The sequence below is a fragment of the Salvelinus fontinalis genome, chromosome 3 (genome assembly GCF_029448725.1).
Source record: "Salvelinus fontinalis isolate EN_2023a chromosome 3, ASM2944872v1, whole genome shotgun sequence".
NCBI lineage: Eukaryota > Metazoa > Chordata > Actinopteri > Salmoniformes > Salmonidae > Salvelinus > Salvelinus fontinalis.
This window is the reverse complement of record NC_074667.1, coordinates 52,073,476-52,089,719: the sequence shown is the minus strand read 5'-3', so window position 1 is coordinate 52,089,719 and position 16,244 is coordinate 52,073,476. Positions and strand designations below refer to the sequence as shown.

The 16,244-nt window shown below is 45.4% G+C and overlaps 1 protein-coding gene across 2 annotated transcripts in view; it reads right to left on the bottom strand.

Annotated features, from left to right (window-relative positions):
* The window catches only part of LOC129851085 (protein NDRG3-like), a 57,088-nt gene that overhangs the window by 21,134 nt on the left and 19,710 nt on the right, over positions 1–16,244 (bottom strand). For both annotated transcript variants that reach the window (XM_055917310.1, XM_055917309.1), the window contains exons 2-3: positions 11,605–11,688; positions 8,697–8,729 (exon numbers count right to left, since the gene is read on the bottom strand). In XM_055917310.1, coding sequence (XP_055773285.1) covers positions 8,697–8,729; positions 11,605–11,661 — 90 coding nt within the window. In that variant the 5' untranslated portion in view covers positions 11,662–11,688. The remainder of the gene's footprint in view (positions 1–8,696; positions 8,730–11,604; positions 11,689–16,244) is intronic.

Sequence of the window (16,244 nt, the reverse complement as noted above, 5' to 3'; positions counted from 1 at the left end):
CCTATCCCATCTGGATAAGAGGAATAGCTATGTAAGAATGCTGTTCATTGACTACAGCTCAGCATTCAACACCATAGTACTCTCCATGCTCATCATCAAGCTTGAGGCCCTGGGTCTGAACCCCGCCCTGTGCAACTGGATCCAGGACTACCTGACAGGCCCCCAGGTGGTGAAGGTAGGAAACAACACCTCCACTTCACTGATCCTCAACACTTGGGCCCCACAAGGATGCGTGCTCAGCCCCCTCCTGTACTCCCTGTTCGCCCATGACTGCGTGGCCAAGCACGCCTCCAACTCAATCATCAAGTTTGCAGACGACACAACAGTAGTAAGCTTGATTACCAACAATGACAAGACAGCCTACAGGGAGGAGGTGAGGGCTCTGGGAGTGTGGTGCCAGGAAAATAACCACTCAATGTCAACAAAACAAAGGAGATGATCGTGGACTTCAGGAAACAGCAGAGGGAGCATCCCCCTATCCACCTCGATAGGACCGCAGTGGAGAAGGTGGAACGTTTCAAGTTCCTCGGCGTACACATCACTGACAAACTGAAATGGTCCACCCACACAGACAGTGTGGTGAAGAAGGCGCAACAGCACCTCTTCAACCTCAAGAGGCTGAAGAAATTTGGCTTGGCAAACCCTCACAACATTTTAAAGATGCACAATTGAGAGCATCCTATCAGGCTGTATCACCGCTTGGTCGTGCGGTCTGCCGAACGCATCACCGTGGGCAAACTACCTGCCCTCCAGGACACCTACAGCACCTGATATCACAGGAAGGCCAAAAAGATCATCAAGGACAACAACCACTCAAGCCACTGCCTGTTCACCCCGCTATCATCCAGAAGGCGAGGTCAGTACAAGTGCATCAAAGCTGGGACTGAGAGACTGAAAAACAGCTTCCATCTCAAGGCCATCAGCCTGTTAAATAGCCATCACTAGCACATAGAGGCTGCTGCCTATATACATAGACTTGAAATCACTGGCCACTTTAATAAACAGAACACTAGCCACTTTAATAATGTTTACTTTTCTTGCATTACTCATCTCATATGTATATACAGTCGTGGCCAACAGTTTTGAGAATGACACAAATATTAATTTCCACAAAGTTTGCTGCTTCAGTTGATATTTTTGTCAGATGTTACTATGGAATACTGTAGTATAATTACAAGCATTTCATAAGTGTCAAAGGCTTTTATTGACAATTACATGAAGTTGATGCAAAGAGTCAATATTTGCAGTGTTGGCCCTTCTTTTTCAGGAGAAGTTGCTCTCGGAGGATGTGTTGGTACCATTCTTTATTCACGGCTGTGTTCTTAGGCAAAATTGTGAGTGAGCCCACTCCCTTGGCTGAGAAGTAACCCCACGCATGAATGGTCTAAGGATGCTTTACTGTTGGCATGACACAGGACTGATGGTAGCGCTCACCTTGTCTTCTCCGGACAAGCTTTTTTCCGGATGCCCCAAACAATCGGAAAGGAGATTCATCAGAGAAAATGACTTTACCCCAGTCCTCAGCAGTCCAATCCCTGTACCTTTTGCAGAATATCAGTCTGTCCCTAATGTTTTTCCTGGAGAGAAGTGGCTTCTTTGCTGCCCTTCTTGACACCAGGCCATCCTCCAAAAGTCTTCGCCTCACTGTGCGTGCAGATGCACTCACACCTGCCTGCTGCCATTCCTGAGCAAGCTCTGTACTGGTGGTGCCCCGATCCCGCAGCTGAATCAACTTTAGGAGACAGTCCTGGCGCTTGCTGGACTTTCTTGGGTGCCCTGAAGCCTTCTTCACAACAATTGAACCGCTCTCCTTGAAGTTCTTGATGATCCAATAAATGGTTGATTTAGGTGCAATCTTACTGGCAGCAATATCCTTGCCTGTGAAGCCCTTTTTGTGCAAAGCAATGATGACAGCACATGTTTCCTTGCAGGTAACCATGGTTGACAGAGGAAGAAAATAACAATGATTCCAAGAACCACCCTCCTTTTGAAGCTTCCAGTCTGTAATTCGCATAGAGATTCGAACTCAATCAGCATAACAGAGTGATCTCCAGCCTTGTCCTCGTCAACACTCACACATGTGTTAATGAGAGAATCACTGACATGATGTCAGCTTGTCCTTTTGTGGCAGGGCTGAAAGGCAGTGGAAATGTTTTTTGGGGATTCAGTTCATTTGCATGGCAAAGAGGGACTTTTCAATTAATTGCAATTCATCTGATCACTCTTCATAACATTCTGGAGTATATGCAAATTGCCATCATACAAACTGAGGCAGCAGACTTTGTGAAAATGTATATTTGTGTCATTCTCAAAACTTTTGGCCACGACTGTACTGTATTCTATTACTATTCTACTGTATCTTAGTCTATGCCGCTCTGACATTGCTCTTCCATATATTTATATATTCTTAATTACATTCCTTTCCTTAGATTTGTGTGTATTGGGTATATGTTGTGAAATTGTTAGATATTACTCGTTAGATATTACTGCACTGTCGGAGATAGAAACAAGCATTTCGCTACAAGCGCAATAACATCTGCTAAACAAGTGTATGTGACCAATAACATTTAATTTTTTTATTTTATTTACTGTATGTTCTCATCTCTATGCGAGTTTCCCACTAGCAATTACCAGTTGGAGGGGCGTTCAAGTGGATTTTCCCCAGTTGTATATTTACGAATTTAGGAGATGTTATGAATGCAGCATAACAGATTGCTGGCCAAATGGGCTGAGTTTACCCGTGGAGACCAATAGGACGTACAAACTATAGAATGAATTGAGTGGGCGGAGCAGCAAACTCAGTGTATGTTCTATTGGTCCTACAGTGTGAACTCCACCGACTGTCACGTGGAGTGGAACAGGTGAACCCTAGAGCATATTCAGACGAGGAGACTGGGATGAGATAACCAAGGTATTTATTGAAACACGGGGGGAAGATTGAGTGCTGGCCAGGGGAAGCTCGGGCGGATTGCTGGAAACCAGGTGCGGAGGCTGAGGCTGGAGCGAGAGGTGTGGGGACAGGGTAAGCAGGTCCGGAGGGGAATCCAAGGGAGCGTAGAGTGGAGACAGAGTAGTAGGACTGACGAGAAGTCGGACTGGAAACAGGGACCAGAGTCAGAGTGGGCAGAACTGTAGCGGAGAGGAAAACAGGGTCAGGCAACGGAAATCAGGCACAACAGGAACAAACGGCTAGAAACATGGACGGACTGGGCAGAAATTACAATCTGGCAGTGTGGAAATGGCAGGACTGAGTATTTGTAGAGGTCTTGATTATGGAACAGGTTCCAGCTGGTGGGATCTGCTCTGACTCAGCACACCTGTCTCCGCCCACACAATCACACACACAGAGAGAGAGGGAGAGGGAGAGAGCACTGTGGGAGTGGCAGCAGATCAAGGAGACACCGGATGAGCACTAGAGGGCGTGGCAGGAGCAGATGTGACACCGACAGTGTCAGGCAAGCTGGGTGGAGCACTGCTATTCCAGCTGCTCTGTCTTCATCTGACTACGTTTTCTCTCATAGTCCAAGAGCATCTGGTCATCATGGTGGCAGAGGGCTACTCATTTCTACTAACTGGAGATTTTCTCCTCTCTCCCTCTCTCACCTGTCCATCTCCTCATTTGAATTCCATGCTGTCACTGTCACTTGTTCACTCAAGCTTTACATTGTTGTCATTTATCGCCCACCAGGTACCCTTGGATAGTTCCTCAATGAGCTTGACACCTTGATAAGCTCATTTCCTGACGAGGGCTCACCGCTCTTCATACTTGGCGACTTCAACCTCCCAACGTCTGCCTTCGATTAATTGCTTTACAACTCTCTCTTTCCCCGCCTTGCCTCTTTTGACCTTTTGACCTTTCCCTAACCCCTCCAACTCCCCTCCAACTCACAAGGAAAAACACTTGATCTCATTTTTACTAGAGGCTGCTCACCTACTAATCACACTGCAACCCCCTCCAGGTCTCTGATCAATACTTTGTTTCCTTTTCTGACTACCAGCTGTTGGCTGGGCTCCCCGCTTGTGCCATCAAACCCCTGCAACTTATCCAGAACGCTGCAGCCCGCCTGGTTTTCAACCTTCCCAAGTTCTCCCATGTCATCCCGCTCCTCTGCACTCGAAGCTTGCATCCACTACAAGAGCATGGTGCTTGCCTACAGAACAGCAAGAGGAACTGCCCCTCCCAACTTTCAGGCTATGCTCAAACCCTACATCACAACCTGAGCACTCCGGTCTGCCACCTGTAGTCTCTTGGCCTTCGCAACCCTACGGGAGGGCAGCTCCCTGTCAGCCCAGTCCAAGCTCTTCTCTGTCCTGGTACCCCAATGGTGGAACCAGCTTCCCCCTGAAGCAAGGACAGCAGAGTCCCAGCCCATCTTCCCGAAAGCACCTGAAACCCTACCTCTTCAAAGAGTATCTTAAGTAATCCCCCTCCTCACCTAAATCCCCGTCCTAAAAAAGAAACGTAGCTGAACCAACACTTGCACGTGACTCACCCCCCCTTTCTAGCTCTGACTTTGCTGATAGTTACTTTATTGAGGAAACGTGTACTTACTATGCCTGTGATATGTGGTTGTCCCACCTATCTCTCTTAAAATGAACGCACTAATTGTAATTCGCTTTGGATAAGCGCGTGTGCTATATGACTCAAATGTAAATGTAAAATGGAGCTTACTACCTAGTGTTTCTACATTAACTATTTCCACTACTGCCCCACAGGGGGTGCCACATACACACACATGCAGAGGTATGGATAGAGACACATTTACAATGTACAAACAAACACCTGTTGACCGGTCTAATGATGATGCATGCATCTCTGGTAATTATCAATAATCTGTTCACAAGTGACTGCTATCTCCACACATACTGATAAATCACCACCATTTTATTTCAGGTATACATTTCTGATTAGAGTCTGTTTTGTTTTAATTCCAGTGTCACCTCAGAACGCAATCATAGAGACTGTTTCTATGTCTCTCTGCCAAAGGCAGGCCAGTGACAGTGTCATAGCCAAGATGTCACCTCTCCGTCCCTGTGAGTCATACAGACACTGTTGTCTCAGCACCAACCACCCCTTCCAAGGAGACGGACGGACAGAGGAGAAAGTGGAGGACAGGGATAGCAGCTTAAAAAAGACACTGATGTACTTCTTCTCATTGCACTCTTTTCCCACTTCTCCTTTGGAGCTACATTTACCAATATCTTAACCACATTAGCCTTCTGCATTGTACAGGCACATCTTAGACACAAAAGTCTAGCGCCTCTGCTCTGCACCATCAGTCAGGCTTAGAGCGCCCTCCCCTGGTCTAAACGAGATCAGCAGAACACAGAGGGCCAATGACTTGCAATCCCAGTTTGATTTCATATGAAGCCATTTGCTTCACCCACTGAAGGGGAAGAGAGAGGAGAGTGCATTCCTGGAGGAGGCTAAGATCAAGCCTAAGAGGTTGTCAGGTTTTTTAAAATTCATAAACCATCATGTTAATTCAAGTAGCTTATAAAGTGAGTTCCAAAAGGATTGGGCTGTTTTTTTGGCTCTGTGTTCCAGCATTTTGAATTTAATTTAACCTGATACAATGACTATGAGCATAAAGTGCAGACTGTCAGCTTTAATTTGAGGGTATTTTCATTCATATCAGGTGTTTGGAAATAAAACACTTTTTGTACATAGTCCCCCCATTTTAGGGGGACAAAAAGTATTGGGACAAATTCACTTATATGTGTATTAAAGTAGTTAAAAGTTTAGGATTTGGTCCCATATTCCTAGCACACAATGATTACGTTAAGCTTTGCTGTTTGTTTTGGTTGTGTTTCAGATTTTGTACCCAATAGAAATTAATGGTAAATAATGTGTTGCGTCATTTTGGAGTCACTTTGACTATTTATTAAAAATAGAATATGTTTCTAAACACTTCTACATTCATGTGGATGCTACCATGATTACGGATAACCTCTCAACAGGGCAGGTTAGCATTTTGGGGGGTTAGGATATTTATGCGTCTGTAACTTTCTCACGATGTACAAAAAGTGATGTAATTTCTAAACGGGTCACTCGATATGGATGAAAATGAAAGGTCTGCACTTTAACATCACAGCCATTGTATCATTTAAAATCCAAAGTGCTGGTGTACAGATCCAAAACAACAGCAAAAAATGTCATTGTCCCAAAACTTTTGGAAGTCGCTGTACATAGAACAATATATCTGAAATGGATTACAACATTGTCTCTGCTAGATCTAAGGAGGACTGAATTGTGATGCTGAACAGAGCTAAACACCCCGTTACTCCCCCCTTAGTGTCACTGCAGCTCCCAGAGCACGTCTCCTGATTCTGCACTCATTTAGCATCACATTTTGAATAGCCATGTCCAGCTCCATCACTTTGTTCAGAATTCCTGCCAAGAGTGTAAACATATAAAAATGTGTGAAGGGAGGGAGGGTGACACACATCTACCATGCTATGTTTTTGTCTTACTTCTCTCTTTATGTAGTGTTGTGGTGTCTCTCTTGTCGCAATGTGTTTTGTCCTAAATAAATGTAAAACAATTAATAAATTGTGGCTACCTCAGTGTGATGTAAGAGAAACATCCTCAGGTTGGGACTGCATCATCCAGGTGGAGAATGAAGACTGATACCCTATGCCACACCATCGGGCCCTGTCGTCCCTTCCCATCCACATCCACACACACCGTCTATGGGTGATGAAGTCACAGCAGTGCTGCAGTGGAATGACTAATGGGAGCTCTGTAATAATTATACAAATCCTAGTGGATTTACTGGCTAGATGCAAACACTGCTGGTACAATGTCCCGATGGATGTGGCAAAAGTAAAAGGAATATGTCTGAAAGTGTGTGTGTTTGTGTGTCTGACAATGCCTATACACGTGTCTGAGTGTATGCATGAAGGGTGGGGGGGGGGGGGGGTGCGCCGCAGACAGGCCCACATGGAGGAAAAGAGCACCAGCCCTGCTCTACTGAGTATGCTTACCATCCTACCTGCAGTAGCTATATTTAGCCCAGGACGTGATGCAGAGAACAGGCATGACTGCATGGAGGCTGGGAAAGCCAGCGTTAGTTAACTGTTTACAGTACCTGGGAAAGGCAGCATCCACCTGACTGTTGAAGTGCAACCTTCATAAGCATGTACCTTGCACTGTGCAAAGACCACTGTCCACTGTCAGCAGATACAAAAATAATGAAGATCCATTTCTGACTGTAGTTTATGTATGTAGGCTAATAATAACCCTGTACAGTTCTATTTGCATGTGGAAAAGTATGTAGGGGCAGCAGGTAGCCTAGTGGTTAGAGCACCGGGCGAGTAAGCGAAAGGTTGCTAGATCGAATCCCAGAGCTGACAAGGTAAATACTGTTGTTCTGCCCCTGAACAAGGCAGTTAACCTATTGTTCCTAGACCGTCATTGAAAATAAGAATTTGTTCTTAACTGACTTGACTAGTTCAATAAAGGTAAAATAAAAAAGAATGTAGACACCCCTTCAAATTAGTGGATTTGGTGATTTCAGCCACACCCATTGCTGAAATGTGTATAAAATCGAGCACACGGCCATACAAACAAACATTGGCATAGGATGCCACTCTTCCAGCAAGACAGTTCGTCAAATTTCTGCCCTGCTAGAGCTGCCCGGTCAACTGTAAGTGTGGTAGGACGCGAAGTGGTAGGCCACACAAGCTCACAGAATGGGACTGCCGAGTGCTGAAGCACATAAATTGCATAAATATTGTCTGTCCTTGTTGCAACCAGTGTTTGTTGGGAGCTTCATGAAATGGGTTTCCATGGCTGAAGATCACCAGGTGCAATGCCAAGCGTCGGCTGGAGTGGTGTAAAGCTCGCCCCCATTGGACTCTGGAGCAGTGGAAATGCATTCTCTGGAGTGATGAATCACGCTTCACCATCTGGCAGTCTGACGGATGCCAAACCCACGCTATCTGCCGAATGCATAATGCCAACTGTCAAGTTTGGTGGAGGAGGAACAATGGTTTGGGGCTGTTTTTCATGGTTCGGGCCCCTTAGTTCCAGTGAAGGAAAATCTTAACGCTACAGTATACAATGACATTTTAGATGATTCTGTGCTTCCAACTTTGTGGCAACAATTTGGGGAAGGCGCCTTCCGGTTTCAGCATGACAATGCCCCTGTGCACAAAGCGAGGCCCATACAGAAATGGTTTGTCGAGATCGGTGTGGATCCTCATACTTTTGATCATGTTGTGTAACATACAATATGTAAGAATCACACAATATCATAGAAACAACTAATAACACCCTATCTTCTTCCCAGTCTTACATGGCAGTGAAGCAGTGATTGGCTGTGTAATGGAGATAGAAGGCATTCATTGGCTGTTGTGTTGATCTTCAGGGCCTCAGGCTGGTGTGGTTTAATGAGTCACGACTCAGTGTTATCCAATAGAGGTTTGTCCACAGAACAGGGCCTTACAAGAACTTAACACACCTGAATTACCTGCAAACTCTACATCACCATTCCACCTGCAGACTCTTAATTGTGAAAGAGGAACTCTGTTTAAACTTAGTGCAAATTGAAAGTAGTAGGATCAGAATGATTTCAAACCACCGCTTGTCACCTGAGCAGAACACTTTCCCTCTGTTTGGTCCCTTCATTTTCACATCACTGAAAATGATCAGTACAAATCAACACCCTTCATTTAGAACTGGAGACACTCACCTGGCAGTCAAAGTCCTGGAAGTTACGTGAATTCTGAGAGGAAAGAGGAAAGAAAGATATGTTATTGAGGTGTTGGATGGTAGAAATTCTTTCACCTACAGTATTTTATACTGAGCAAAACTATAAACCCAACTTTTAAAGTGTTGGTCCCATGTTTCATGAGGTGAAATAAAATATCCCAGAAACTTTCCATATGCACAAAAAGTTTATTTCTCTCAAATTTTGTGCACAAATTTCTTTACATCCCTGTTAGTATCTTTGCCAAAATAATCCATCCACTTGACAGGTATGACATATCAAGAAGCTGATTAAACACCATAATCATTACACAGGTGCACCTTGTGCTGGGGACAATAAAAGGACACTCTAAAATGTGCAGTTTGGTCACACAACACAGTGTCACAGATTTGTCAAGTTTTGAGGGAGCTTGCATTTGGCATGCTGACTGCAGGAACTCTGTTGCCATAGTATTGAATTTTCATTTCTCTACCATAAATCATTTTAGAGAATTTGGCAATATGTCCAACCAGCCTCGCAACCGCAAACCATGTGTATGGTGTCATGTGGGTGAGCGGTTTGCTGATGTCAACGTTGTGAACAGAGTGCCCCATGGAGGCGGTGGGGTTATGGTATGGGCAGGCATAAGCTACGGACAAAGAACACAATTGCATTTTAGCAATGGCAATTTAAATGCACAGAGATACCGTGACGAGATCCTGAGGCCCATTGTCGTGCCATTCATCCACAGCCATCCTCCTCATGTTTCAGCATGATAATGCACAGCCCCCTGTTGCAAGGATCTGTACACAATTCCTGGAAGATGAAAATGTCCCAGTTCTTCCATGGCCTGCATACTCATTAGACCTGTCACCCATTGAGCATGTTTGGGATGCTCTGGATCGACATGTACGAGAGCTTGTTCCAGTTCCCGGCAATATCCAGCAACTTCGCACAGCTATTGAAGAGAAGGACAACATTCCACAGGCCACAATCAACAGCCATCAACTTTATGCGAAGGAGATGCTGACTGGTTTAATGATCCATGCACCAACAGATACATATCTGTATTCCCAGTCATGTGAAATCCGTAGATTAGATCCTAAAGAATTTATTTCAATTGACTGATTTCCTTATATGAACTGTAACACAGTAAAATCTTTGGAATTGTTGAATGTTGCGTTTATATTTTTGTTCAGGATAGAAAACACCACTGCTTAATTGACATACTCTAAATATGCTATCCTATTTATCACCTGTATGCCTCTCCTGTCAACTCATTACTGTATGTCTGTCCTCACATCTATCCTGCAGGCTCCTGTCTGTTGGATTCTTAATGAGATGGCCTGGCCACTAGGTGGAGTGAGAGGTCAGCCATAAACCCATTCATTCAGACGAGCTCATGGCGCTGTCTTCCATCCACCTGTCTGTCCACAGCCAGCCCACTTCACCAGCACCACTGTCAGGTGATGAATGGCCTGTTCGGCCCATGATGTATGACACAATACCCTCTGCCTCAGCCTATACATCAACTCATGTCCTGTGATGCAGAGAAAGCCTAACAGTGGGTTTAGACCAGAGGCGGTGCCTCCTCTTGACAACGCTTCGCTCCAAGGCTTCACTTTGATTGAAATTTGCATAAAGTAGAGCAGAGCGGAACTATTTCTACCACTCCACCAGTAGGGTTCTTGCCGCTCATCTTCCCACAATACCCTGTACATTTATCCACGTGACCTCGTTGAAAATTAATGGGGGCGGAACTTCTCATGCCAAATTTGTTTTTGGTGAAAACCTTCTGTAACTGCCTGTAATATCGCCCTGGAACTGTCTGGAACAGAATAGTTCCCTCTGGATATAAAACGGGTCAATTTACACAGATGGGCTGACTTCCTTCTCCTTGCCCCAACCCAAGGCAGGCTGGGAGCTCATCCCCTCCTCGATGCTGCAGTGGAGACGGAGGTCCTTGAGGAACGGTGGGAAGAAAGCTTTGATCTGCTGGAGTGTTTTCTCTCTCATCTGAATCTTTCAAGCAAAAAAAAGAGATGCGTTTCTGCAAGGTTCCCCTTTGATATTCCCCTCTTTCCTCCCCTCCTTCTTGCTTTCAAGCTTCATCTGCCTACTTTCTCTCTCCATCTCTCTGCATCTCTCTGCATCTCTCTCTTGAGCCTAACTCCATCCCTTGATTTTTCTTCTATTGACTCCTATTCCTCTATTTTCTAGAGTATTTTCTCTTCCCTCACTACAGTGAAGCAGGGATTATAAATAATTAACTTTGATGAACAGAGTTCTGGAGTGGGGAGGAAAGCACTGTTCACGATGGAGACAAATAGTGAATAAATCTCAAAACATGAGTCTACAAAACATTAAGAACACCTGTTCTTTCCATGACAGACTGACCAGGTGAATCCAGGTGGAAGTTATGATCCCTTATTGATGTCACTTATTAAATCCACTTCCATCAGTGTAGATGAAGGGAAAGAGACAAGTTAAAGAAGGATTTTTAAGCCTTGCGACAATTGAGCTAGGACTGTGTATGTGTTCCATTCAGCGGGTGAATGGGCAAGACAAAAGATTTAAGTGCCTTTGAACAGGGTATGGTTGTACGTGCCAGGCGTACCGGTTAGTGTCAAGAACTGCAACGCTGCTGGATTTTTTACGCTCAACAGTTTCCCATGTGTATCAAGAATGGTCCACCACCCAAAGGACATCCAGCCAACTTGACACAATTGTGGGAAGCATTGGAGTCAACATGGGCCAGCATCCCTGTAGAACGCTTTTGACACCTTGTAGAGTCCTTGCCCCGACGAATGCAACTCAATATTAGGAAGGTATTCCTAATGTTTGGTATACTCAGTGTGTAGGCATGTGTATGTGTGACTCTCCCTCGCAGGTGGTCATCTCATACTCTCACCTTATTGGTCAGCAGGGGCTTGATCTCAGTCAGCTGCACATCCTGTAGCTCATCCATCTTCCTGTCTGGTCACTCTACTCAACACTGAGAGGAAGACAGAGAGAGAGAAAAAGACAATAAATGATTCTATGTGAGCCACACATAACATACTTTCAGAAATGAGAGCTACACAATTATAGCAGATACCATCATACAAAGACTTTATTATTTGCGTATTCACACACACAGAGAGAACATAACAGAGATCTGAGAGACCCCTGCTGCATGTTCAGATTCATGTCAGCTTCACACTATTAGTTAATATGGGAGTGGTTAGTAACAGCACATCAGGCTGATTGATCTATTTGTATTGGATGAGAGAAGCAGGCAATATGTCGTGCTGTGGCCCTGGCCCACCTGGCCCTGTCATTCCTCCCCTAAGACTCTCACACACAGACCTGAGCTGTATCGCCGTGACACGCATGTGATGAGGATGAAGATGAAGGGTTGAAGGGCATTCTCCCTCTCTGTTTGCTCTGTGAAAGGTCATCCCAGCCTTACATAGCCTACACCTAAGGACCAGGCAGCAGTAAGGCAGGGGGGCAGGCAGGGGGGCAGGCAGGGGGGCAGGCAGTGGGGCAGGCAGTCAGGGACACCACACAAATCCCTCCTCATTTGTTTTCCCTTTGAGGAAAATAATTACACAGAGAGAAACTACACCCAAGCGGCACACAATCACCCCGCCAGCGCCTCCCCCTTTTACCTCAGCCCCGCTTGCTCAAGGTGAGGACAGTAAACAGTGTTCTGTTACCTGTCTCTCTGAGAGAAGATCATGTTACTGAGGGGATAACAGGGGATATAATCTAAAGAGACAGGCCTAGGTCAATGCTTCTAACAACATGTAGAAGAAAATAAAACGTATCTCATATTGTAATTGTCTCTCACTTGCATTTATTAGTAAGTTAATACTCATATATTAACAAGCTCAACAATTAATTGAAAATCGCTGTCCAAATACAGTGAAGGCTGGTCTACAATAGAAAAGGGCATGGCTATTGGACTGACAACAGCCAATGGGAGTTCCAGTACTATAATCACTTCCTGTGTCAGGGCCCACCTCTCTCTAACAACCTTGAGCTGAACATATAACCTTCAGAGTAGGCTGGTGACCGAATAACCTGGAACTCAACCAACCAGAACAGCTCTACTCCACAGATGAGGTCATCCCAGTCTGAGTCAGAAGGAACCATTAGGTGCTCTCAGACCTGCTATGGTGGCTCACCCCTGTGCATAGCCTCCATCTGATGAGTGAAATATAATATAGCCCTGTGGCAAGACATTACTACCTTCCTGGAACAGACTGGGCATACCATCAAAACCATAACCTTTGCCTGCACATTAATCGTCAGAAGTGGTTAGTATGATGAAAATATGCCCAGCAATGCTGCTGACAAATACGGCTCAAAGGAACAAAAAAATATTTAGACAAAGAGCGAGAAAAAAGAAAAATAAATATTCTGCATGCTTGAGCAGATTCAGCATATTGGCTGTATCATTCCAACACTTCCTCGGGCTGACGCAGAAAGTGGGCCGGTAGCAAAGGCCAACTGCAATGGGGAAGGGTCAGGGTAGGCTTATACCCAAATGACAGACAGACAGTTCCTAAAAGCTATCCTACAATATGAAGTTGTATTGTATTGTCCTGTATTTTATTGTATTGTACAGTACTGAATTGTATTTTATTGTACTATATTGTAGTGTATGATTGTACTGTACATTTCCTATGGCCCGACCCTGTTCCAACTGGAGGAACACCAGGTCTCCAACAGACTCACATTCCACTGTACGGTGTGTGCTGTGGTTGCCATAGAGACAAAGCCAGTGATGTTTATTCTAAGATAGGAGCGCCTTGGGACAAATGAGAGACAAAGAGACAAAGGGAACATATAGAGGCTGTAATGGGAGAAACAGATTGGGGCAGTGCAGGTCTGGGGAGAGATGCTACATCATCTGGTTTTACCAATGATAACTTCTTCCCTGTGGCCTCATTCATCCACAGAGACATGTAGGACACAGATCCAGTCATTCAGATACACATTATTCAGACAATGAGAGTTGAAGGAGAAAGCCTAGGCCAGGGTTTCCTAAACTCAGTCCTGGGGCCCCACCTGGGTGCATGTTTAGTTTTTTAGCCTTAGCACTACACAGCTGTTTAAAATAATCAAAGCTTAATGATGAGTTGGTTATTTGAATTAGCTGTGTAGTGTTAGGGCAAAAAACGAAACGTGCACCAAGGCGGGAACCCAGGACCGAGTTTGGGAAACTCTGGCCCAGAGGACAGATGAATAGACAGGCAATGTGTTTGCTTTGCTGTCTGTGGAACATATTTGACTGGGAGTCCATTAGAGATGGTCACATTTGATTAAATACCTCTGACATCAGACAATGCTCAGAACGTGCTATGTGCGTGGATGAATATAGAGTATGGGGGAAGGGGAAATTCTGGAAACAGCTGACAAAGTACAATGAGGTGCATACATGTGACCTAATTGTCTGGAAAGTCTGACTGGTGGTGCATTATGGTTATTCTAAATACAGTATGTCTCTTAACTGTCTTGTTTATGAAGACCAATACACACACTTATAAACACACATGCACACGCACACACACAGTTCCCCTGGTCAATTTAGCGCTCAGCAGGTTGCTCCTGTAGTGCCTCCTACATCACGCCACACTGCACCACAGTGACTGAGGACCGAGCACTAGGAAAAACATGAACATGTCCGAGGAAAACCACATGAGTCATGAAAGTGAAGAATGCTCAGTCTTCACCACAGAATTAAACAGACAAAATAGTCCTATTTTAAAATGTCTGAATGTGTATTCTTCTGTTCCCAGTCTTCCATCCTGTGTGTGAAACTACACTGGTCTAACGGACAACCCACCAACGATGCCCTGCCCTCTGACCTGGGCTGGAGGTAGTATGAGAGGTGTTATTAGCTTTAGCGTAGTACTGATACACACACACACACAAGGGAGTCCTGTAGCCGCCTTGTCAGCAGCTGGTGCTGAATGATGGATTGAGAGGACACATTCACACTCCTCCCCCTGCCTCATCCCCCTCTCCATCCATCGATCTCCATCTCACCTTGGAGAGCAGTGCACTCTGGGAGAGGCTCCTATTATGGATTACAGTCGCCTGAGAGTCGTGATGCTGACCCTGAGGTAGCCCTCCTTAAATGGTGAATGTTGCCATGGTGACCTTATTTCTACCTACCTAGACGTCGCCATGGAAACCCTAGGCCTTGGGTAACCTATAGACGTTGGCATGGTGACCCTGATTTGACCTACCAAATGTCACCATGGTGGCTTGAGTTAACCTACCTGTATGTTGTCATGGTGACACTAATTTGACTTCCTTAATGTCACCTATGACAGGCTGATGGATCTGCTGTGAGAGCAGGGCCCTGACAACAAGCTGAAATAGAGGGACAGTCTGTGTTGTGTGGCTGTCCCTTTTATCTTTGGGTCAAATAACTTTGATGACACAGTCCCAATTAAAGAACAGAGGAACCTCTGTGTGGGGGGAGATGCTTTGGGGTAAGTAGTAAGGCATACAAAAAAACAAGGAAAACAGGGCAAGACAAATTCCTTAGAAGCTCCCGCCTCCCAGCCAACCAGTGAGAACAGATCCCAGGCCTGTTTTCCTTTATGTGACTCAATGGTGCTGTTATGGCAACCATCTGAAAGGAACAACTAACTGGTCTGTGGAACATCTCAATAGAAACGTCTGCCCTGGCTGCTCCACATCGCTGCCCCCACCCCCTCAGACACACTGTTTACAGCGCTTAGTCTTTGTATAATCCGCCCCAGAGTATAATTCTGTGACTGTGATGGGCTCAGTTCCAGATTATTCCTAACACTCTAACCCAGGCCATTCGTTTGGTAAGAGAATTAGAGGGGAAATCTCTCCATTTGACATTTTTCCCTTTCACTTCCTGTAGGGGGTTAACAACACAACTATAGTGTTAGTCTTACGTTCTGATCCAATCCTTCTGCTCTGTTCGGATCCAATCCCTCTGCTCTGTTCTGATCCAATCCTTCTGCTCTGTTCTGATCCAATCCCTCTGCTCTGTTCTGATCCAATCCCTCTGCTCTGTTCTGATCCAATCCCTCTGCTCTGTTCTGATCCAATCCCTCTGCTCTGCTCTGTTCTGATCCAATCCCTCTGCTCTGTTCTGATCCAATCCCTCTGCTCTGTTCTGATCCAATCCCTCTGCTCTGTTCTGATCCAATCCCTCTGCTCTGTTCTGATCCAATCCTTCTGCTCTGTTCTGATCCAATCCTTCTGCTCTGTTCTGATCCAATCCCTCTGCTCTGTTCTGATCCAATCCTTCTGCTCTGTTCTGATCCAATCCCTCTGCTCTGTTCTGATCCAATCCCTCTGCTCTGTTCTGATCCAATCCCTCTGCTCTGTTCTGATCCAATCCATCTGCTCTGTTCTGATCCAATCCCTCTGCTCTGTTCTGGCCGGAGGGGGAGAGACAAGTCGGACAGACAGAGCAACAGAACTGGGAGAATATTCTCTCTCTCCCTCCCTCCCTACCATCACCCCAGGAGATTCCTGTGAAGCAGGAGCACCCAGGCCTGAGGCAGCAAG